Raw genomic sequence first — 25,207 nt, 5'->3', positions numbered from 1 at the left:
ACGCACAGCTACCGAATAAAGGCAGTTTGTATCATTGTGTTTGTCGCGAGGCATTGCGTCCACTTCATTGCCCTCAACCCTCTCAGCAGCTGTCTTTGGCCGGTGGGGGAATTCCTGGTTCCTGCCGTAGACCCAGCCCCCGACCCCTCCACCACCCCCATGACTCTTTATGGGAACAGTGGGCAGGGCCAGTCAGATGGTTTTCCTCAGAAACTATTGTGCGCTGATTCACTGGTGAGGGGGTGTGCTGCTTACTCCCACTGCTTCCTCCTTACTGGGAAGTGACTGTCAGGTTTACTGTACAGAAGGGGTGTGTAGACACACAAACGGAGGCCATGGTGTAATGCGAAAGGTAGGGGTATTTAAGCGATTGGAATTTTGAATATCAGCTCAGAGTTCATGTATTCTTCTTTGACACCCACCTTTTTGGACTTGGGAGAACATAGTGTGTGTTGGAACCGAGAGAGACAGAGGGAAAGAGAGCATTACAAGGCATTCACAGCTCCACTGTGGTGACTTTGAAGCATCTTCAAGAACTGAGCACTTTCAAAGTTTCACTTTGAGACAACGTGGTCTAGGGAAGACAGACGATTCTTGACATTGAAGTGATCAGTGAGGGATTTTGGTAAGTATTTAGATAATACATTGCATGATGCTTTCTAATGACTGGAAATTAGTTATTATCGTTCACTTAATATTTATTTCTTGGGTTATTCGAGATTGGGGTTTCCTGAAAACCCTCAGGTGTGGCCTTCCTCAAAGCTCACTACTTTACTGCACGTGTGTCCCTATGAAGCTTTTCCTACATTCATTGAAACAATTGTTTTCTTTGAATGAAACCTGAAGCATTGACTTCACTCCTTAGATAGAATATGTTTACTGTAAGACCCTTTGCTGAATGTAATGTGTAAGCAATCCCATTGAAAGCAATCGCTTAAGAAGTATTTGCTCGGAATCAGGAATTTTCCAGACTGTTCTACAGTTCATAAATAATTAGCTAAACTTCATAACTTAAACAGAATGATCAGTGATTAGGCAGTTGGGCCTTATCTTTCAGTTGCTGCACTGATGAGTCATATCATACAGAGGAGGATCGGTTCACCAATTGCATAAGCCAGAGAGCAGTGACTTTTATTTCAAAGATTGTGAAAGTCTTCCAGTAATAAAATGGAGTAGATGACTTGAATCACCAGACGACACTAAGTTGAGTTTTTAGCAGGCCTCTGCAATTGGGTGTTAAGAAGACAGCTATACCTTTGATGACAAATGTATCTCCATTTGGTGTGAATAAAATGGACCTGCTTTGGGTAAGTTAGAAGAGCTATTTAAGATGTCCTTAAGATGAACTCTACCGGCAAGCCTGATAGGATCAGCACGGGAAGTTTGGGTAAGAGGACAGTGACAAAAACGTTTGCAGACCACAGTTTAACTGGTGCCCTACTATGAGAACTGAATTCCATAGATGGCTCGTTCAGGTATCGTCTATGGGCTCAGTTCTTTTGGCATGGTACTCATTTTCCAAACATATTAACCTCAAGAGATACAAATGAAGAAAATGAACAATGAATTTCATATAACCCTCTTACATGTATATTAACATCTAGCTGTCTCTGATTCTATTGTGTGGTATTTGTAATAAAAAAATGTTTTACATATAACCCTTTATTCATTTACAGATAACAGTGTAACTTGAAGAACTGCAAAGTCCATTTGTGATAAAGTGTGAAGATGGAAAAGCTTGATGTGCTGATGTTGAGAGCATTTCTTATTAAAGAATATTAGAAGTATCTACTTTGTTTCTGTTCCTTATTCCACCACTACGCTCCAAGTGATCTCTCTTTGATTAGGTTTCCTGTCCAATCATTCATCATCTCATCATCTTATGTATATTATCAATCCAAAAATAGGTGTCTAGATCCACTCGGACTAACAGCTTTATTTATAGAACAGACACCTACACAACAATTTGTTTCAGAGCTGCTCAAGGCAGAGACTCCAGGTCCAGCACCAATGTGTGACAGCAACAATGTGGAGATCAGGCCAGAGATAAAAGAGATACCACATGTGGTGGATTTACATATGAATGTAAATAGTTTAGACATAGGGCTTTACATAGGAATAGGCTCATAGGCAATGTACCACTATAAACAATTCTTAGGGGATTGCTAGATCATTTAGAAAGACTGTTATGGCGTTATGGTGCAATGAATAAGTAAGAAAGGAATGAGAGTTAATGCTGTGGCCTAAGCCACAGCTTTATTTAAACTTTGCCCACACCAAAACCTATATGCTCAAAAGAGCTTCAATGTATTACGTAATTTCATGACATTGTTCCATTTAAAGAAAGAGGTCATAACCTACTGATAACGTTTTATTGTAACAATAGAAACGTATCAACCTCCAAACATTTTTTTCCTTATGATAAAAATGAGTGTATGCCCTGACGTTTTGTTTTCCTTTATAAGGGCCGAAGCATGCAATCTCCAACTCCCAACCATTCATTGGGGTTTCATCTAAACCCAAACAAAGGATGATGTTTGTACAAATCATTTGTGCACATATCACATTTGCAGTAAAGGGAAGAAAGTGTGCCTAGATAATACGATTCCCCCTGCATAAGTAGTCTTACTTATTTTGCTGTTCACACACATCAGGCACATTGATCAAAATATACACTGATTGGATATGAAGTAGGGCTACAAAGTTTGAGTACATGGATTTTACATTCTGAATAATATTATATACATTTATATATGCGTAATTGACAATTGACCAACCAGATATTACAACTCTGTAAGACTTATTATATAATCTATATGTCGCTTCATAATAAAAACGAACCGATCATAGGATATACGATCGGTCGCTCAATGATATGGTGTCTTACGTTTGACCAGTTGTTAGCATTTTGCCAGAGCTGCGGAGCAACACTCTGTGGCCCCGAGGAGCGGAGCGGAGCTTCCGAAGACATTTCTCACTCCTAGTTTTCATGGTGAAGCCGTTGTTATCAAGTAATGCGCATTGGTTTGGGGGAGCCACTATAATTTGTACGGGAGAAAAGATAGTGCACTTTACTTTGTTTTCTTAAAGACTGACCACTTATTTCCGAGGCTGTAGCATGGATGAAGTACGGCCTACCACTGGTGCCCAAGCCCACGGGCTTGCGTCAATCTTTCCCCCTGGATTACAAGCCATTTACGGGGAATGCCGGCGTCTCTACCCCGAACAAGCCAACCCGCTCCAGGTTACAGCTATTGTAAAGTATTGGTAGGTGTCCGGCCATACTAATGTATACATATTTAATACAATTCGAAGAAGTTATATGCACTACTTTTACCAAGCAAACATTTCACACTCAAAAGTAAAGGCAAAACGGCACTTTGTTTACGTAAAGTTTAGTTTTCAACGTAACTCATTCACGTCTCCTTACGTTCACATTTATCAAACTATGTTAAGTTCCATTTCCTACTCATTGACACGTATCGTGAGATGTATTAAAACACTTTTAGTGATAAATAAATCAACATAAATGTGCCTTGTTGTTCTTACAGGCTGGGCGGTCCAGACCCCTTGGACTACATCAGTATGTACAGGAACATAGGAAACCAACCCCAGGATATCCAGGAGCATTGGCACTATGTCAGCTTTGGACTCAGTGATCTGTATGGGGACAATCGAGTTCACGAGTAAGTTTGGTTATGGCCATGACCCTAGAGAAAGTACGGGATGGGTTATCATTATAATGTATATACTATATGGAATGATCATGTTTGTCCTAAGGGTTGTTTATGTTTACTTAATAACACATGCCCTTCTTCATGCAAATTCATATATATCATTCTTCAAACATTCTTTGAGTTGATTTGGTTAACTAACTAAAGGTACGTCCGTCTGTCTATCCATCTTCAAGTGTGTAAGTGTGTAGGAAAGGCAAAACCTCCCACATATCCTCCACTTGGTCACAGCGTTTGTTATTGTCATGTTGTTGTCTTGCATCGCTCCCAGTTCTCCATGAGTGTATTTTGTTACAGAACAGCTTAAATAGTAATAACCTATTTTAGCACAGTTTGGTTGAAGGCCTAAGCCTTATTGTTTCTTTTGACAAGAAGCCCATTGTTAATCCTCTGCCCTGTCCCAATGTAGCAGGCTGTACGTGTAGATGAATGGGCAGGGTTTTGGGTTTACGGGAACAAGGGAAATAATCTGTATGTGGTCTTGATGAGTAAGGCAGCCACCTACATCGTTTTTGGGTGTTTTCTTTCTGAACACTTTGTGCACAGTGTAAACTTTGAGAAGCACTACACTAAATGTATAACTCCTTATTAGGGGCTCATACTATCCCAATGCATATTTCTTTGATTAAGATACAAATTCTGAAATTGTAACTTATTTATTCTTCTGTGCGCATGGTTTGCCATTGGCACTGGTGTAAGCTGCTCTTTTATTAATTGTACTTCTGATTTATTGAATCGCTTTGAATGAATAACAACAAGTGTGTTTACTTATTCAGATTCACAGGTTCGGATGGACCCAGTGGGTTTGGCTTTGAGCTGACTTTTCGCCTGAAACGGGAAGTAGGAGAAACAGCGCCGCCTACCTGGCCGGCTGAACTCATGCAGGGCCTGGCTCGCTACGTCTTCCAGTCTGGTATGAGAGCACATGTTTGAAACCATATAAAGCGCGACCATGTTACCTTCCGTGAACTTGGCGGTTGGTCTCCCCACGTACCATGTTCGCTCTGACGGGTTTGCTGTGTATTCAGATTAGCTTCTTGCTTAGGTATTCTTTGTATTCTATTGGATTTGATGCAAATTCAGTGAATTCAGCTCCATGTCGTTAGGGAGCCGGGGTTAGGCATCTTGCCCAAGGATGGCTACATGACGACTGAGGACATGGGGATCAAATGCAGTAGCTATTATCACTGCATTAGCCTGCCCTTATATTAGAATATGTTTGTTTTTGCAATCAAAAAGTCAAAGTGAAACCCTCCTCGCCATGCAGAAATTCTATACACCGTACCTCTAAACCGACCAGGGGCAACCTTCGTTCTAGTTTAATGGATAACTTCTCTCCCGGATTTAGGATTTCCATTAGTTAATGTCACTGTTGTTAATAAATGATTTTGTCTTAAAGTACAAGGCATTCCCATACTGACCTGGTGGCCATCATTCATTCATTTGTTTGGTTCAGTTTTTCATCAGTTTATAATTCCTGCAGTCATTGTTGGTTGAGGCGGATTCACCCGAGTGGGTGGAAGTAAAAGGTTTCAGCTTCAAGCTAGACTCTTGTCAAAATGTTGAAAAACGATTGTGGGCTTTGGTTACCAGAACTCATAAAATGTTTCAAGCCAAAATTAGTATATATGTCTAAAATAGATCTTTTGAAAGTAAAAGCCCATTGTGCTTCCTCTTTGCTGCTTTGGGCCCTCACAGAAATGCTTCTTTCTCTGCACCCGCTTCATAAATGTTCCAACGCATGACCAAAAAAAGGGATATTGTTGTTGTGAGTCATGGTCGTGATTTATAAATATGTTTGTGGGAAACCCCTTAGAAAACCATACATAAGCCCCTCTAGACGCCTGTTGGGTAAACATTAATAGGTGGTTTGGGAGTGAGGGGGGTATTTATTAAGCAGGGAGGCAGGGAAGGAGGCCCTCTCCCCCATGCTCCCCAGCTGGTGTCCATTTGAACGTGGGTGGGCTGGCCCCTCGGCGCTTCACCCCCCCCTTGGCCCGTAGTTTTTTCTTTTCTTTCACAAGCTTTATATTTGGATGGATCACAGGTTACCCCCCCACCCCCCCCAATCGACTGGTTCTGTTTTCACACACTTCCTTTTCGTCTCCTTTCTCCTCGCGCTGCGTCTTTCTAACAGAGTTTCTCTCTGTCTGGGGAAACCGCCCTGCAGCGATGGTTAGCTGTTAACGGGCTAACGCTCGCAGAAATGAGTTAGTCACTTTTAGACCCACCCTCCTAAAGGTGTGCTCCATAAGCCCATCGTTTAACACATTTCACCTGATTTATTATTAAAAAAAGTATTTTGTAAGTAAGTCTTTGTCCTCCCTTCAACAGAAAACACGTTTTGCAGCGGCGACCACGTGTCGTGGCACAGTCCGCTCGACAACAGCGAGTCTCGAATCCAACACATGCTGCTGACCGAGGACCCCCAGATACAACCTGTCCAAACCCCCTTCGGCACGGTCAGCTTCCTCCAGGTAACAGAGAAATCGAGCCCCAGGCTTCAACGTTGGCCTGTTCCATAGAATGATAATATTATCTAACAATACTTGAAGCTTCAGCAGGTCCTTCAAATCAGTCCCTGCAGTTTACTTTCACTACTACTTTCACCAAAAATGTAAACGAATCATCCTTTTTGTTTTATCACAATGAGGATGTTTCCCATCTGAGGCTAAAGATACGTAAGGATCCTGTTCAGCTGATCTTGTGTCTGTGCGGTCGGCTGTAGATCGTGGGCGTTTGTACGGAGGAGCTGCAGGCGGCTCAGCAATGGAACGGCCAGGGCATTTTAGAGTTACTGCGTGGCGTCCACATGTGAGTATAGGTAGAATACATACACACGCAACCCATTTAAGTTGAGTTAAATCACCTAAAGTGTGTGCTCACACACAGCGATTCCCTTCTCGACTCTGGGTTTACCCGAACTGATGTGTTCCTCCTTTGTACAGGGCCGGTGGTCCGTGGCTGATCACAGACATGCGAAGAGGGGAGACCATTTTTGACATTGATCCACACCTACAAGTAAGGCTTCCTTAAGAACTCCCGGTCCCCACTGAGCGTGTTTACTCCCATTTATAGGAGGAGAGACAGGTGCTATTACGTTTAAGACCACTGGTAAGTGTTTGTGTACTAAGGCCTGTCGAGAGTTAAACTATAAGGACCTAAATGTTTACGTTGTAATGTATAGACTACAAAGGCTGTATAACTCTTACCTCCCCAAGCTCAAATGAATCCCAAATATCCCATGAAACCACTCAAAATGTCATCAGTGAAATACGGTTGGAACCTGTCCCCCATGTCCATCTCCATTATAAACAGGACCCTTGTTTCAGCCGTGGTCACAGCGAACACCCCCTTCCTCCAAAAGGTGCCCCATGTTCGTGGCTCAAACTAGGATTACATATGATGGGTATACTACTCAGTAGACTCAATGACTGCCTGCGTAAATTTGTCTTACCTCCCCATCGTGCTACAAATAAATCTGGAACTATCCCATCAGCCATTAGGCCGTTCTGAACTGCATGGGCCTGCTGAGCTAGTGTTGAGGGTTGTGTGTTGAGGGTTGGGTTGTGTGTTGAGGGTTGTGTGTTGAGGGTTGAGGGTTGCGTTGTGTGTTGAGGGTTGCGTTGTGTGTTGAGGGTTGCGTTGTGTGTTGAGGGCTGCGTTGTGTGTTGAGGGTTGCGTTGAGGGTTGTGCGTTGAGGATTGCGTTGAGGGTTGTGTGTTGAGGGTTTCGTTGTGTGTTGAGGGTTGTGTTGTGTGTTGAGGGTTGCGTTGTGTGTTGAGGGTTGAGGGTTGCGTTGTGTGTTGAGGGTTGCGTTGTGTGTTGAGGGTTGCGTTGTGTGTTGAGGGTTGCGTTGTGTGTTGAGGGTTGCGTTGTGTGTTGAGGGTTGTGTGTTGAGGGTTGCGTTGTGTGTTGAGGGTTGCGTTGTGTGTTGAGGGTTGCGTTGTGTGTTGAGGATTGTGTGTCGAGGGTTGTGTTGTGTGTTGAGGGTTGTGTGTTGAGGGTTGAGGGTTGCGTTGTGTGTTGAGGGTTGCGTTGTGTGTTGAGGGTTGCGTTGTGTGTTGAGGGTTGCGTTGTGTGTTGAGGGTTGCGTTGTGTGTTGAGGGTTGCATTGTGTGTTGAGGGTTGCGTTGTGTGTTGCTCCTCCAAGCAGGAGAGAGTGGACCAGGGCATCGAGACGGAGGGCTCCAACCTGAGCGGCGTCAGCGCCAAGTGTGTGTGGGATGACCTGAGCCGGCCCCCGGAGGACGAAGAGGACACCCGGTCCATCTGCATCGGGGCCCAGCCACGCAGGCTCTCGGACAAAGGTAGAGGACCGCAGCAGAGTGCCGGAGCCAAGGCCGGTTAGGATGGTGCGGCCGGGCCGCTGGTGTTTGAGCCGCAGAGGCTGGTTCTGGGTTGGACCCCCACTGGTCCACACAGACTGGTTCTGGGTTGGACCCCCACAGGTCCACACACTCTGTCTGCAGGGAGCCTTGAGGACGAGGCCTTACCCCCTACCTGCTCCTTGATTGCATGCTTGGTTTCGTGGACAAACTCCCGATCTTTTCCTCTTTGCGGACAAGACATTAGTCTTCTAAAGGACTAGTAATGTGCACGTTTGAGCCTCAAGGAGATGTGTCCATACTGTTTCTGATGTCTGTGTGTGTGTGTTTGCGTTACAGACACCGAGCAGATCAGGGAGGTCTTGAGGAAGGGCCTGGAATTCAACACCAAGGCGGCGCTACCCCCCATCAGCAGCCAGAGGCACGGCCACGAGAGGCCCCAGTGAGTGGCGACCCTCCCCTTGGTGCACCTCTGCATCGGTTGGCACCCAGACAGCCCTCCTCTCCACTGACGACCATCGCCTCCCGCTAGCCGGCCGAGCCAGAGCCTTTCAGCCTGTTTAGCCTCATAGCAAGGCTACAGCTGGGGCCAGGGATCATCATCTGCAGAGTCAGGACAGCACAGGGTCTACCTCCATATGCAGGGCCAGGACCTACCCAAAGCTACCCAAACATTTGCTCTTTGAAAAGAAAATAGGGGACAAAAAATCCCATAAGGGTCTGCAAATTGTTCTGATTTCTCAATATAAACATTGAGCTTTTTGGTTAAAAACAACCCAATATCCCCTTAAAAGGGCTGCAAGTATGATAAGGCAGCGGCCCTGGTTTGTCAGGTATGATCCAGGAGCAGTCTAAAAAAACTCCAGGAGGCACCGTCGAAGCTGATATCTCACAGCGCATTCTGCTCACTAAAAGTTGAAGGGTTGCTTTGTCATTTCCAGCTATCTACACTCAAATAGCAGCTCTGCTCTCTCTTCCCCTTTAATCCGTCCTATATCTCCTTCCCTCCTCACCTCTCCCCTGTGTCTGTCCTCAGGAGCAGGAAGGACAGTCTGGAGAGCGAGAGCTCGGCCGCCATCGTGCCCCATGAGCTGGTGAGGACCAGGCAGCTGGAGAGCGTCCACCTCAAGTTCAACCAGGAGTCGGGCACCTTGCTGCCGCTCTGCCTCAGGTCAGACCCGCTGGACCCACACGGCCTCCCTGTCGCCCCCTGTCCCTCTCTCTCTGAGATAAGCATCAAAAACAAGCACATTTCATCGGTTTGCGACACCAAACATCCACCATACACCTCCCCATATTCTGTTTTTCTTGCCGCCTCTTTCTCTCTCACTGTTTAATATTACAATTCATCCCATCCCCGGCCTCATTAGAGATGATTGTCGGAATGAAGCAGATTTGGGACAAACCTTTTCTTTTTAGTAAAACGTCCACCCCAGAACGATATTCACACTCAGTGTCTCTCTCTCTGTTTGTCTCTCTCTTTTTGCACACTGTTTATATCACATTGCGTCCCAAAGTATAACAAGCGTTATCGTTACAAACACCCGCATATTTCACAAGTTTGCGACAAACCTATCATCAATACCTCTTTGGTAAGCACTCTATGTCCATAAAAGGCTATATAAAATATTGATATATAGACTCTTTCACAGAAACAAGGGATCCACTGTTTTCTCATCACTGTATTGTTGTGATACTTTCTAACTAAACACTGTGACACTTGATTTGCGTCCTAAGATGGAAAATCATATCTCAGTTGTCCTGGTGCTTTCCCAGACATGTATTTACCGAGCAAACATAATATAAAAAGCAGGGGTCTTTGAAAGGGGTTAGGGTTTAGAGTGACATTAGTTAGGTGTTTTCAACACTGACCCGTGCACGCTCAAAACCAACAATTATTTTTATATTATTGACATTGGTTGCACATAACATAGCACATAACTCATAGATCCTGACCTACTTTCTTCAAGAGCTGTCGTGAAGAGGGAAAACTAGATGTGTTGCCCTACCTGCCGTGCAAAGGGACCATTTACAATAACATGGCTACAGGATATATCTTTCAGTTCAAAGTCTGAATTTATTTTCCTATCTGACGTGAAGTTTACCAGTGAAGCTTGGTTGCTTATTTTCTTTTTGTCATATCAGAAAAAGGAATCTCCCTGCTTGCTTCTTGAAAGTTTTAGTTTCGTTCTGAGAAGAGGATTTTGACCCTTGGCCTTATATAAAGTAGGGTTGTACAGACTTGACATGTAGAGTCACAAGTCATAGTAATAATCCAAAACAATAAAAACAATAATACTAATAAAGCTTGTTTGATTGATTGACTGCTAATGTGATGCAGGGGCCGGCTGCTCCACGGGAGACACTTCACCTACAAGAGCATCAACGGGGACACGGCCATCACCTTCGTGTCCACGGGGGTGGAGGGGGCCTTCGCCACTGAGGAGCATCCCTATGCAGCCCACGGCCCCTGGCTCCAGGTACCCCCCCGTACCCAACCTCAACACTCGTCTTTCCCCAGCTGCAGTTCTACCTGGCTTAGATAGCCACAGCCTAGCTGAGCCTATGTAGCGACAAAGCTAGGCTTCACCTGGCGTAGGGGGTCCCTGGGCCCTCTGCAGGGCCCGGGCAGCAGAGAGAAGGAGGAGATCTGGACCTGATAGGGGGTAGAGGCTGTTGTCCTTGTAGGACCCTTCCTTACACCACCAAGCACCGCAGGGTCCAGCTCCATAGCTCCATTAGCTGTTTAGTAACACAACAGAAGCAACCGTCCCCCCACTGCTCTGTGTGATGCGTCCCTCGTCTGACTGATGTCTCCCCGCGGCTCCTCTCAGATCCTGCTGACGGAGGAGTTTGTGGGCCGGATGCTCGGAGACCTGCAGGAGCTCAACACTCGTGAAGAGGTGGGTGAGGTGGGGTCGCTCCCACGTGGGACATGGAAGGCAACAATACGTTGTAGCACGCTAGACGGGTACCCTGTTGCTGCCCTGAAGAGACGCTGAGTATATGAAGGACCTAGAAAAGAAAGCAATGGTGTTGGTTTTTCTTTAGATTAAGCCTTTTTTATGGCTCGACTTTTCAAATGCTAAACACTTCTGTTCCCTTTCGCCCCCTACAGACTAAGCTGCCGAAGGAGTACAGTTGGCCGGAGAAGAAGCTGAAGATCTCCGTGTTGCCAGACTCAGTGTTTGATAACCCGCTCCAGTGAGACCGGCCCTCCACACGCACACACCCAACACAGACCCCCCCCACCCACTCCTCTCTGTCATCGCTTGGGCTCTCCTCTCCTCATGTCCCGGCCTGTAGCCGCCAGCACGCCCGACCCAGGTGCCTGACGCAAAACACCCTCACGCATACAGACGGGTTCGCTGGGATTCTATTGGACAACCAGAGACGGCTTCTCTGAGCCAATCCCTGGCTGGGACTGGACTTGTGGACGGCTCCTGTGGGGTGGCGGGGGGGGCTTTCACATTTCAGACGGCAGATCTGAAGACTTTGAAGTCGCGCAGTGGCTCTCCTGACTCTCGCCTTCTGCCTCATGACTCCTTCTGGCTGCAGGGCGCGGCTGTGTCTATCCGGTGTTAGCTGCTTAAACCCACAACCTGCCGACCCGCGCGGTGTAGGCTTGGCGATCTGGCTACAGTGAGACCGGGATATGTGTCTCAACGATTCACCGGTAAGGTGATCGGTCGACTCAGATGGCTAGACGACTAACACTAACAGAAATCAGCCCGCGGACCTGAAGGCACAAGCAGAAAAGGATTAAGATATGTAAGCATCCTCAACAGACACCCCTTAAGAGACCGTTATTACATTAATGACATTGGCCAATCCAAGGGCAGACAAGTCAACCTTCTTTCTATTTAATTCAGTGTTCTTTACAATTACGTTTGAATTTGTATGGGTCGAATTTTCAAATGCTGGACATTTCCGTTTCGTTGTCTTTATGGTCATACCAAAGAGAAAGCAGCTGCCACTTATTGTCAATGCATTCAAACAATACATTTCCTGCAATGTTTTTTACAGACTTTATAATCATGTATTTTTCCATCACAGAACTTATCAACAAATGCTACATTTTATTTTCTTCTTGGGTACATCACAAGTGCAAGAACTCCTAACTTGTATTTTTTTAGCATTATTGTTACAAGACATTTCTTCCGCAAAATGTTTGAATGAGTCGTATTGGTTGTGTATGTTTAATTTAATTGTAAGCTAATTCATCATTTTACATGCAATGTGACCATTGCATGTGCTACACTACCACATATGCAAGCTGATTCTGCAGATGGGATTGGATTGGTGGAACACTGTTAACTTCCTGCAGAACTCTATATACCCCATCACTAAATATTCCCTAAGACTCAATAAGTGTAATGCTGTTCAGTTTTTACTCTTCCATGTATTCCATCCAGTGGCTAGAAAAGTGTTCTCTGCAATAATAGCCCTTAACACAAGGACCGGATTAATGCTAAAGAAATTCTTTCAGTGCCTGGAGTTGACCGTGAGCTATTTAGAATGTCGACTCTCCCTAATTGTTTCAAAACAAAGGCTACTGTAATTTTTGGTTTCCTGATCCTGTCAATACATTCCGTGTGAACTTCTAGTGAAGAGACTGTTATTACATAGTTGTAGTAAAAAAATGTGCGTGTTTTTTTTTAACAACATGGGGGGGGGGGGGGTTCAATCATTATTTTTTCTACAGTCTCATTTCACTGAACTTTCTACATGTTTGTATGTAATCCCAAGTGCATTAAGATATTTACACAATAAAGATACAAGATTTTCTTGGAAACCTTCATTCTTGTCGCCGAATTGTGTTTTATGACAATGTGTGTGATCTGTATTGATGTATGTATTGCAAACACTAAGCAGCATAAGCCAAGGTATACATTTGATAAAATGAATGCCAGCCTTTAGGTGGGGTTTATTTAATATACTAATGCATTCACACAGTGGGCTGAAAGGGACAAAGGGGGACGGATCATAATTACATACACCGGTCATTTGCAATTTCCCCGGTAGAGTTTGCTCTCCCCGTTCCCTTGCCCGTCTCGCTGAGACTCCTCCCCCTTTATCTAGCCACTCTGACGGGTCACGTGGTCACGTTATCCGAGGCAGGGGCAGTCAGTGTGTGTGTGTGTGTGTGTGTGTGTGTGTGTATGTGTGTGAGTGTGTGTGTGTCTCTCTGTGTGTGTGTGTGTCTGTGAGAGAGAGAGAGAGAGAGCTCAAGGCTCGCGAGTTGTGTTTCTACGTCGCCCTAACCTATAAATACAGTCGAGGAATTCAAGGGGAATCACGGCTGCCTAACCAACACCGAAAAGGGGATTTAATTATACATTAGTGAACTACCGGATAGCCCGCTGAAAACGCGAGGGCTGGGAGGTTTCTCCTATTTAAGGCTGACGGCGAAGCGCGGAGATATCTGTTCGCGGACTATGCTATAGGTGCACCGGAGGCTGCGGACGACATGGAGAATAAATAGTTGGTAACGTTGCTTTTTATTCACGAAAACAAATGTCAAGTGGCTGATAACAAAGCCCGGATGTGTTATTAACCACGGTCCACGGTGTAATCGCAGTGTAATCGCTATGTAGGTGATGAGATATCGAGTGTGTACGCCAGTGTTATCCCGGAGCAAGTTGTCGCTTGGTTTTTAAATGAACCCCTCGTAGGAACGAGTCTCGCTTAATGCCTCGCCTTTGATTTTTTAAAACGGGATGAATTTGTGATCAGTGACCCGCCTCCACCACCACTTTTGGTTAATCGCGAAATACAGTCCGAATCAATTACCCAGGAGGAATTTCCGTCACCTGTCTTCACGGCACAAAGCTTCCTGTAGAAAAAAAAAAAACTCAAGCGAGGTGCAAGGTAAACGCACAGCCATGCATTCGTTGTGTATGGCTTATTCACTACAGAATAGACAAATCAAAGTCCCCGCATAACAACGTTTAATAGCATGTGTCCCCCTTATAATTAACTATCCACGTTTTTTTTTCTTTCAGACACAGGACAGGCTATCGTTTTGAATCAAATCCCGCATCATGGATGAGGACTGGAAAAACTGCTTCGAGGAAGAACTTTTGTGTCCCATTTGCCTCAACGTATTCGACGAGCCCATTCAACTGCCGTGCAAGCACAACTTCTGCCATGGCTGCATATCGGAGGCCTGGGCGAAGGACGCGGCGGCCGTGCGCTGCCCCGAGTGCAACCACGACTACAGCCAGAAGCCCGCGCTCGAGAAGAACATCAAACTCGCCAACATCGTGGAGCGGTTCAACGCGCTGAACACGGAGAAAGCCCCCGTCATTCTCCACTGTATCCTCTGTCGGAGAGGCCCCCCGCTCCCGGTACAGAAGGTCTGCCTCCGCTGCAAGGAGCCGTGCTGCCAGTCGCACATCCAGACCCACCTGCAGCAGCCCTGCCCCGGCCCGGGGCACCTGTTGGTGGACGTGGAGGAGCTCCGGGCGTGGAGCTGCCCCCGCCACGAGGAGTACAGGCTGTTCCACTGCGAGGACGAGCAGGTGGCCGTGTGTCAGTTCTGCTGTATCTCCCACTGCGCGGGACAGAGGCACTCGGTCTGCGACGTGGACACGCAGCGCACGCACATGCAGGTAAATACTAGCTCTCTGAGGGGCCCGCCGGTTAACACACGCAAGCACACACACGCACACGCACACACACGCACACACTCACACACGCACACACACACACACACACACCCTTGTAAATCCTATATACTCCTACAGGCCCACTCCTCGCTCTAGCAGTCTAGTTACTGCTTGCTGTTCGTCAGGTTTTGTATTTTAATGGTGAGAGGCAGAGAGCACTCTTCTTGTCTCCAGCCCCCCCCCCCAGCTGTAATCTTAACTGATCTGAGAGGACTGGACAGTTGAAAGGCCGGCTGGATGGGCCGAAAACACACACACACACACACACACACACACACACACACACACACACACACACACACACACACACACACACACACACACACACACACAAACACACACACACCATACTGGAGTTTAGGCCTGTGTGTTGTGTGCCTGCCTGCGGATGTGTCCTATGATGCAATCTGTAGCCACAGGAAATACAGACTAGTTAGTTCCCATCAGGCTCTTTCATCACTGCGGCTTCTGGATTCATCAATGGGGAAAGGTACGGGCACTATGAACACACTGTGGCTCAAGACCCTGTCCTAAGATAACACACTTCGATTGGCTGATTATCAATGACATGGGGATCATTGGACCAGTTGGGATTATTAGAGATTTTCTTAGTGCTAAAAATAAAGAAATCGGTGCACGTATCATTCACTATCACAGAATACTTATTTAGTTGTAAACCTTTCATTCTGGTGATGTGAGTGTAAAAAAGAAGGTTTGAAGTTTGCCGGTGCATGAGGGGCGAGAGGTAGGAGAGGCGGGATTGGACGGCTAGATGGTTTGTACAAGGCATCAGGTGAATAATAATTAGCCAGAAAGAGAGTGCTCCTGGCACAGCCGGCCTCGGGAGAAAGAGAGGAAGAATGTTTCTCACACACCGCAAGGCTGCTCTCGGCGTTCACCGAGAGAGGGAGAGAGGGGGAGAGAGGGGGAGAGAGGGAGGGGGGGGAGAGACACATACAGAGAGTTGCTACGTTATAACATGCATACTACCACTATTGTGGAGATAATTGGGAAAGGTGTAAGGCAAGCCACCCACACGATGCCATTCCGTATACCTTCTCGTCCATCTGCCGCGTTGCCATAACGACAGAGTTTTGATGATAGTAACGTTTCGCTATGGTATGTTATGGATGCGTGTAATATTTTGTGCCGGGTGTGCGGACCTCCACCCTGGTCTTTATTACAACCCTTGCCCCAGTTCAGAGCTATTATTGGGACAAAAGATGTCTGTTCAGCCCTTTCTACACAGCTGGTCTTCACACACACACACACACACACACACACACACACACACACACACACACACATGCACACATGCACGCTCACACACACACCTGTGGTCTTTCACAACTGGCTGTTTGCTGGTTAACAGGAGTCATACAGAAGTCAGGCTTCCAAAAGAGAAGGCTCTTCTTCCACCTTCACAACCCCCCCACTTGGTGCACTACAGGGGGTCCGCTGTTTCTTAAGTGTGTTCTTATTAAAAGCGCCCCCATCCGCCAGCACTGCCTTATAACTCTAAAGCCATTGTGGAGTATGATGTCAGGTATTTCCTGTTTTACATTGTCTGTGCAAATTGTTCTATTCTAATGTTGAATTCACATGCTTGTTTTGCATTTAATCTTGAGTCAAGTCAAATGTATTTGTATGGCCTGCAGTTACAGTTTGAATGGGCTTCACAGGCCACTGTCGTACTACATTTACAACCTCTAACCCTAGGCCCACCGAAGGCCAAGGAAAATCATCCCAAAACAAACCCAAACCCGAAAGGGGGGAAACCCTGAGAAGGAACCAGAAAGCGGGATCCTTGTCCATTCCAGGACAGCTATTAGTGCAAAAGATGCCAATGGGCAGAGATATAAAGGCAGTAAAAATGAATAACCTATTGCTTTTAAAAAACATCAGACATCGGTTTTTCAACAGCAGTCGGAGGGCAAAGTTCCCTTATCTCTTCTTGCTATGAAGTCTCGCACTCCTGGGAACCACTGCGCTCAGTTTTACGGAAAGAATTTGAATTCCCCAGGAGGTGATGTGATAAACACAGAATGAAAGCACAATCTTACCAAGTTCATAACTTAGCAGTTGGCTTTGGCTCTTTGCCTCCGAGGGGACAGGGAAAGCAGAGCTGCACTGTGGGCGCTGAAACCCATAAGAGGAGGTACTGAAGGCAATAAACCAATCTCAGGAAAACTGATGAGGAGGAGGACTGACTTCCCACGCAGCCTCACCTTCCCCTGGTCTCTGAGCAAGGCCGGCCAGGAAGTGGTGTTCCGTGGAACGCCTGCTGCGTTATCGGCTGCTCCCAGTGTCGGCTCCGACTGTGAGTCAGTTCCCCAGAAATGCAGAGGGCAGGCCGATGACATCAGACGTGGGGAATAGTTTGTGGGTTGATTCTGAAAGAGCCTCTGTGTCCATTGAGCCCCGGGCTCTTCATTTAAACATGAGCTTCCTGCGTGACCCGGGGGTGTCCAGATACCTAATGGCCCCGCAGTGGGGTGACAGTGATCATTGGGGGGGTTTAATCTTGATAAAGGTAGGCTTTCACGCTGCCAGGGGAGATCAGCAAACAGAATGTTCCCAATGTTTGCCTCCTGTTATTTCAGGCACATGGGACAAAGGGAGGATTGGAGGGAACAAGGCAAAATAAGCAAGATGGTTTGCTCTGAGGGACAGGGTCAGGGTAAACCCTGGGGCTACAATGCAAAAGCCAACTTTTTTTTGTATGCATTTTGTCCAGAGGGTATGTTAAACCAGGGTTTCAGGAATGCTAGTTTATAATGGTTTATGAATCACTTGTTTTATACCGCGCACAGTTAGTTCACTTCTAAGTAGAATGCGTTCATAAAGTCTCAAAACATTTTGGGAACACTCCTTAACTAGCTTCCTGGTTGCTCCCAAGTGCAAAATATAAAAGCAATACTTTGTGGAAATGTTGGCCAGTTTTTTACCATAACTCCCTCACACAAGTGTGTGCTATGAAGATAATGGGGTGTTGTTTGGTTGGGTGGGGGTTGTAATAGATGTGGGATGTGTCATGGGTGGGTGACAAAAGGAATAGGCCTACATTCATTTGACATGTGATATGCATTGACCTCACTTGGAGCCCGGATAAGGCTTGGGAAAGGGGGTCTTGGAAAATCGATATTGATGAATATCAAGTGACCAGAGGCGAAAGGAAGGGTAAAACCAAAAGGCAAGTTCTGGTCTGTGGACGTAAGAAGAGTCGGCCCGTCTAAGGATAGTCTAATGTGGAATATAATATGTGTCCCTGCCTTCAATTTGTCAACTATTCTCAGTCCTTACTTGGGGGTGAATTAGTCTGGAGTTACGCTAGACAAAGCTGTGTCTGTCAACAGAAGACACACAGCGCCTATTTATTCTATTTGATAGGGGAAAAGTATTAAACAACATTGTTTGCTTTGTGGCTCATGAAGGAGAACTTCGTCTGTATTTCTCGTCCACACAGCTGCTGACGATGACGGCAGAGCTGAGGTAACCGTGGCCTTTGTACAGGGGATGGCGGCGCGCACTTCCACCTTTTTAGGAATGAAGCCCGAGCGATTGGACACGCGGTGCCATTGAAAATAAGCACAGAAAATATTGTGTTATTCGGTATAAGTTACTATATTTGTACAGATACACACGCACACGCACAGACCCTTAGATGTGTCCGTTTTGGCAGATCATTTCATTGTTGTTCAGTCCTCATGGCATCATTTCCTGAGCAGAGGCGATGACCGACAGCGTTGCGTCAGGGAATGAAATCCCCTATGACAGCGGGCCGTGAGCGCGACGCAACTGCCACGCTAGCTCTACGGTGGCTATAAACCCTGCTCCTCCAGGTGTGATAGCTGTGCGACGTGGGCCCGGCTTTTGAAGCTGATGGAAGGGCCCCACCCCCCGTGGTTTCACACTCTGCTGATATTCCAGTAACACAAAGCACATTGTAGTTTCACACGTCTAGGGTGGGACCCTGCCTTTTTCAGTCCTTTCATATTCTATATTTTACCACAGGAACTGAAACTTTAAAAAAAAATGATTTAGGTCTCTGAGCGGACGTCCCTGGCTGCTGGTCTGACCCCGTTGCCTCAGTGTCCGAGCGCTTGTAGTTGGGTAGCCTAGCAAAACCTAGCGCAGTCGACGGTGCGTAAAGCGAGGGGTCCTGAAGCCACTGGGGGTCCTCAGGGCAGCTCTGTAGCAGCCGGGAGAGGCCTGTTGCCGTGGTACCCCCGTCCAGCTGCTCTCCAGGCCGCTCCCTAGGAACTGGAGGAGTGTCTGCCGGAACTAACTGTTGGGTGTCGATCAATCTTTCTTCCGATCATCTTTTGTTTCTTCCACTTTTTTATCTTAATCCACTCGTCTACGTTGCCCTGCTTTTTACGAGGCCTGGTTACTGACTCGAGTTGGGTTGTGTTTGTGTGAGAGCGGAGCCTTTTGCCTCACTATTGATTTCCATCAATCGCATTCCCACCCTGGCAAACATTGGGAAAGAGAGAGAGGTTAGGAGAGAGAGAGGCGGGGGGGCAGACCAGTGTTTCGCACACAGACATGACAATCTGTCACTGACACACAGACCAATGCAAACAATGAGCGCCATGCATGGGGCAAGGCGGGAGGAAGAGAGGGGGCAGAGTTTAGCCCTTTTTTTATATTCTCTTTCACCACACACACACACACACACACACACACACACGCACACACACAGAGCCCTCTTTCTTTCCCATGCACACGCACATGCATTTTTTTTTAGCTTTCCCATATAAATACATACGCAGGCGCTTTGTTGCCATGACAGCGTCTTTTCTCTTATTTGGGCTTGGTGCCGTTCCCATGCAGAATGAGTTCATTAAAGCCTCTACCTGCCCTCCGCTGATCCCTGGGAGCTGTCAGCCTCTAGCGGCAGATTGATCTGCGTCTCCTGCAGTAAATGGAGAGGGGATTACACTCACCAGGCCTTTTAGAGCTGGCCCCGGTGCTCCTTAGATTCAGCTCACACAGAGGGAGAGGGGGGGAGAGTGGGGGAGAGAGAGAGAGAGGGGGAGGGGGAGAGAGAGGGGGAGGGGGAGAGAGAGGGAGAGAGAGGGAGAGAGAGAGAGGGGGAGAGAGGGAGAGGGGGGGGGAGAGATAGAGAGAGAGAGGGGGAGAGAGAGAGAGGGGGAGAGAGGGAGAGGGGGAGGTGGAGAGAGAGAGAGAGAGGGGAGAGAGGGAGAGGTGGAGAGAGAGGGAGAGAGAGAGGGGAGAGAGAGGGAGAGAGGGGGAGAGAGAGAGAGGGGGAGAGAGGGAGAGAGAGAGAGGGGGGAGGGAGAGGGGGAGAGATAGAGAGAGAGAGGGGGAGAGAGAGAGAGAGAGGGGGGGAGGGGGAGAGATAGAGAGGGAGAGAGGGGGGGGGAGAGAGAGGGGGAGAGGGGGGGGGAGAGAGAGAGAGAGTTGGGCTTGGGCTTGTCCCAACATTAGCTTGATGTTTCATTATCCCCTATGAATTCACAAACCAGAATCGTCCACAGATTTGATTTCTCTCCTTGTGCTGCTGGCTGACCCCCTCTTGCTGCGGGCTGTTTAGGATTCTGGGAAGGGGTTGCCGTGGTGACGGACGAATGCCGTCAGTCCAGCACAGGTCACGCCGCGGCCCGGCGTTCAGCAGAGCTTCATTGTTTGTGTGGGCGTGAGTGAGTGTGTGTGTGTTTTTGTGTGCGTGTGTGTGCAACCATACAAGTGGCTGCATGAATAGGTGTATGTGTGTGTGTGTGCGTGTGTGTGTGGTTGTGGGTTTTTTTTTGTGTGCGTGTGTGTGCAGCCATACAAGTGGCTGCGTGAATGGGTGTACGTGTGTGTGTGTGCGTGCGTGCGTGCCATGTGTGTGTGTGGGTGTGTGCGTGCGTGCGTGCGTGCCATGTGCGTGCGTGGGTGTGTGCGTGCGTGTGTGTGTGGGCCCCTCTAATGAGTTGCGGGGTTCCTCTCAGGGCCGCCTGATGAGACAGCAGGAGCGTCTGGATGGCCGCGTTCAGAACATCGATGAGCAGCTCAGCAGACTGGAGACGGACAAGACGCTGGTGAAGGTACGGCCCCCCTCCCCCGCGCACGCACACACACACACTCACACACACCACCCCCCCACTCCTATAAATGAGCTCTCTCATAGCACACTAACGAGCCATTGATTTCCTCATGGTCCAGATTGTGGATCTCATTCAGATTCAGTCCTGTTTCTGTACGACGTGGTGTGTGTTTGTGGAGCTGCTGTTCAACCCTAACCCTACTGTATGGAAGCATACTTGTGTGTCTGTGTGTGTGTGTGTGTGTGTGTGTTAGTGTGGACATGTGTATTGACTGAATCCCTCCTCTCTCTCGCCCCCCCAGGATGCGGTGAGCGAGCTGAAGGAGCACGTCAAAGTCCAGTACCGCCGGATGCAGGCGCTTCTGGAGGAGGACCTGAGTGAGACCATGCAGCTGCTGGACAATGCCCACAGTGCGTACCGCCACAAGAACTCCCAGCAGGCCCAGCAGCTCAAAGAGAGGCGGCAGGAGGCTGACAAACTCAAGAGCTCGGCACAGCTGGTCTACCACAAGGCGGAGAACATCAGCTTCATGAAGGTAGGGGGGAGCCCTATCCACTGTTCCACCTGCATCCCCTCTCCAACATACACACACACACACACACGCCCTGTTACAGCATGGCGTCAAACATACACACACACACACACACACACAAACACACACACGTCCTGTTACAGCATGAGATCAAACGCACACACATACCCACACGTCCTGTTACAGCATGACATCAAACAAACACACACATACACACACACACACACACGTCCTGTTACAGCATGACATCGAACACACACACACACACACACACGTCCTGTTACAGCATGACATCGAACAAACACACACACACACACACACACGTCCTGTTACAGCATGACATCGAACAAACACACACACACACACACACACACACACACACACACATCCTGTTACAGCATGACATTGAACACACACACACACACACGTCCTGTTACAGCATGACATCGAACAAACACACACACACACACACACACACGTCCTGTTACAGCATGACATCGAACAAACACACACACACACACACACACACACACACACACACACACACATCCTGTTACAGCATGACATCGAACACACACAGTCACAGGCACATATTCAAAGGGAGGGAAATTGTGTATCCACAGTGCTGGACAAATGAATTGCAAATGATTTGTTGATTTGCAGAGTTGTGGAACGAATAACATAATGAAGTTTAGCCGATGGATATAGATGTGAGTGTGTGTGGTGACAAATACCGGCAGACAGACACGCCCAGACCTTTCACACCCAGAAAGAAGGCAACGGTTTTGTCGCCTACACGCTCGTTTCTGTACTTCTGTTCTCTGCCGCCTGAGGTGGTTTTCTTCACACGCAAGGAAAATTCACGCACTGATTAAAGCTTTTAGCTGATTTATGTATGTTCAAATACCGTGAAGTCTCATCTCTGGTCCTCTTCTGCTTTCAGAACACGAAGCCGTACCAGCTGCTAATGGACAGGTGAGCGTTTCTGTTGTGGTCTACCAGTGAGCTACGTCCTTAAGGCGAGCCGTTCTCACTGGTTGTTGCCTGTGTGTGTCCGGCGGTAGGTCAACGTGGTACCTGGACAGCGCCCTGCCCCCCCAGAGAGTGGGCCAGCTCAACTCCCACCTGCTCCTCTCTGAGGTCACCAAGAGGGAGCAGAGCCTCCGCAAGGTGCTCAGCGGTGAGGAGAACGACTTCTGGCTTTCCTCTCGTATTGACCCTATTTTGGCTTTTATTCTTTTACCCTTCGGCCATATGTGGGGGGTCTAACCTGTGATCCCTCCCACCTCTCCACAGAACCGCTGAGCGATTCGTCCGTTCTGCAGTGCGTCTCGGCCCCGAGAGGCGGAGCTTCCTCCTCCTCCTCCTCCTCCTCCTCCTCCTGCTCCTCCTCCCTGGAGAAGAGGAAGCACGCGTCGGCCTTCCCCGAGGGCCAGCACCCGGGCCCCTCCGGCCCCCCGGACCCCCCACTGCTGGGCTCCGGCAGCAAGAGGGCCTTCCTGGGGGACCCCTCCCACCACCACGGCCTGCGGGGCCCGTCCTCCCTCTACCCGCCCGAGGGCCTGGCCTCCCAGCCCCCCCACCCGGGCCCCGGCCCCAGCGGCAGGGCCCTGGACGGCTCCGCCCATCAGCAGCAGCGCATGGCGGAGCTGGGGGGCGCGGCCCACCCGCTGGGCTCCATGTTCCCCCAGGGCCCCTACCCCGGAGGGGCCGGCCCCCAGCAGCAGAACGTGCTGCCGCAGTACGGCCGCAAGATCCTGGTGTGCTCCCTGGATAACTGCTGCTGCACCCGGGTGCCTCCCCGGGGACGGCCGCCCTACCCGCCGTCGGACTCCTTCCCCTGGATGGGCTCTCAGGAGTTCCCCCCCCAGCCCTCGCTGTCCTCCGGCCAGCCCCTGCAGGGTCTCTCCGTGCGGGACTGGATGGACGCGCCCCAGACCCCCAGACACCCAGACTTCTACGGGCTGTACGGGCAGAACGCGGTCAAGCACTACGTCACCAGCTAACGGGCCGCCGGCCGGCGGGGGGAGCTTTCAGCCGTCTGCGTTTCCATCTTTCTCGGCTATGTTGTCGTTTGCCTCTTTTTCTCGGAGGTGAGCCACGTTGTCGTCCTTTCCTTTCCTTCCTTCCTACGGCTCTTCCTCCCTCCTTCCCCTCACCTCCACGGTGTCCTCTCACTCCCGGCGCGGGGCCCCACTCCGGAACGGACTTGGTTTCAAACAACAGATTCTTCAGCATACTTTTGGGGAAGCGCGCCAGATGAAGCTTTGGCTTCAGTCATCTTTTCTGTGTTTGGACATTAGGGGTGAATCCCTGCTCTGGTGGCCCTGAACATAAACCGTTAGAACTGTTCCACTACGCTGCCGCTGTGTACGTTGGGAGACTGGGTGGTCATAGGCTGACTTGGTGGTCCGGTCGGGAAGGGACTGGTTAGTCCAACACGTTCAGGTCAACCTAAACCCCAACATTCCCACCCCCCGCCTCGAATCATTACAATAACACAGAGAAATGAATTCATTTCTACCTACGAATATCCATCTTCATGGGTCTGATTTCATTATTATTATTATTATTATTATTATTTAGTATATGTGGTTGCATTTGATTGGCCTGTAAGTGTTACTGTAAATATGGGCTCTTGAATCCGTTTGAACAGGTACATGTAGAAAAACAAACAACAACAACATCATATCCTTTGTCCAAGGGCCCTACCAAGGACCCATAGACTCTCGTGCCTCAAGACGCAGACTACTGTCGGGCTTCTTGGAAGTGTCAAGCTCTTCATTTCCTGTCAGTAGCTGAAAGCATGCGGGATCTTCCCCAATGCACTCCATGTGACGTTCACACACACACGCGCGCACACACACACACACACACACACACACACACACACACACACACACACACACACACACACCACACACACACACACACACACACACAATGGACTCCAAACTAATTTGTCAAGTTTTTCGTGACTTTTTTGTACAAGATGATGAGTACACCAAAAAATTAAATATAAGACATTAAAACAAGCCGATGGTATTTCATGGTCATTCTTATCGCTTTGTATATAAAACTCTATGTTGCGCAGTGTTGCGCTGTTGCAAACGCCATTTGACACGCACGCACGCATGCTTGGAATGTATTGCGTACTCGGGATGTTTGTAATGGGTAAAAGGAGTGTGTGTTTTGTTCATTTGATATTTCTGTCGGGTGAACCACTTCTGTTTACCTCACCACACCCTGTATCTGATCCGCTATCCGTTCGTTATGTAAACACACAAAAAGAATTCCGGATGTGAGGAGTCTATTTCAAGGGAGGGCGGGTTTAGTCACGGACGGTATAGGCTCATACTGGCTCCTTGAGGGCAGCTCACCCTATGCTCTCCCCTTCCATATCTGTCCTTCTCTTTGTCTCATGAGGGGATCGGTAAGCTTAGTCACGGAGGAGCAGCAATAAGTGATAAGTATAGCACCTCCCTCCCTCTTTTCTCCCCCTGCTCCCTCTCGCTCCTTCAGGGGTATCATTTTCTGGGTCCCAAAGTGGAGGAGGGGGGGGTGGGGGTGGGAGGGACAGCGGTTGGAGGATGTAAGCAGAGTGAATGAATGAAGGCCGGGACAGAGCAGTCGTCTACTTGTCTGTCACTCACGCTCCTTTCATTGGTCCCCTCCCCCTTCCTCCCTCGCTGGGGGGGAGAGGGGGAGGGAGGGGCTGATGGGGGGAGGAGACAAGAGACGGGGGAGGGTGCTGTGGGTTAGGGGGGAGGAGGTGCACAGTTTGAAGGAAGAGATAATCAGAGACATAGTGGAGGAAGGTGAAGCTCATCACATATTTATGGACCTTTTCCACCCAAAAAGATACACAGACACACACAGACGCACA

At 48.4% G+C, this 25,207-nt stretch overlaps 2 protein-coding genes across 5 annotated transcripts; both read left to right on the top strand.

Moving 5' to 3' along the window:
• Positions 1–2,927: 2,927 nt before the first annotated feature.
• sufu (suppressor of fused homolog) lies at positions 2,928–12,715 on the top strand. 2 transcript variants are annotated; one of them, XM_079730887.1, is made up of 12 exons: positions 2,928–3,267; positions 3,552–3,686; positions 4,511–4,647; positions 6,069–6,211; positions 6,463–6,548; positions 6,683–6,755; positions 7,891–8,044; positions 8,402–8,504; positions 9,099–9,233; positions 10,404–10,542; positions 10,897–10,965; positions 11,181–12,715. In XM_079730887.1, the coding sequence occupies exons 1-12, from the start codon at positions 3,119–3,121 to the stop codon at positions 11,268–11,270; spliced, it is 1,413 nt and encodes a 470-aa protein (XP_079587013.1). In that variant the 5' UTR covers positions 2,928–3,118; the 3' UTR covers positions 11,271–12,715. The 2 variants fall into 2 exon arrangements, with proteins under 2 accessions (XP_079587013.1, XP_079587012.1); XM_079730886.1 differs by having other exon boundaries at positions 7,888–8,044.
• Positions 12,716–13,212: 497 nt separating this feature from the next.
• LOC307071800 (E3 ubiquitin-protein ligase TRIM8-like) lies at positions 13,213–24,338 on the top strand. Of its 3 annotated transcripts, none has more exons than XM_079730885.1 (7): positions 13,213–13,546; positions 14,068–14,676; positions 20,694–20,789; positions 21,091–21,324; positions 22,265–22,296; positions 22,386–22,501; positions 22,618–24,338. In XM_079730885.1, the coding sequence occupies exons 2-7, from the start codon at positions 14,107–14,109 to the stop codon at positions 23,325–23,327; spliced, it is 1,758 nt and encodes a 585-aa protein (XP_079587011.1). In that variant the 5' UTR covers positions 13,213–13,546; positions 14,068–14,106; the 3' UTR covers positions 23,328–24,338. The 3 variants fall into 3 exon arrangements, with proteins under 3 accessions (XP_079587011.1, XP_079587010.1, XP_079587009.1); XM_079730884.1 differs by having other exon boundaries at positions 13,213–13,550; XM_079730883.1 differs by having other exon boundaries at positions 13,213–13,933.
• The last annotated feature ends 869 nt before the right edge of the window (positions 24,339–25,207 follow it).

This window comes from Pollachius pollachius (assembly GCF_949987615.1).
Source record: "Pollachius pollachius genome assembly, chromosome: 2".
NCBI lineage: Eukaryota > Metazoa > Chordata > Actinopteri > Gadiformes > Gadidae > Pollachius > Pollachius pollachius.
Note: the sequence above shows the minus strand (reverse complement) of the source record. Positions and strands in the feature narration are given on the sequence as shown.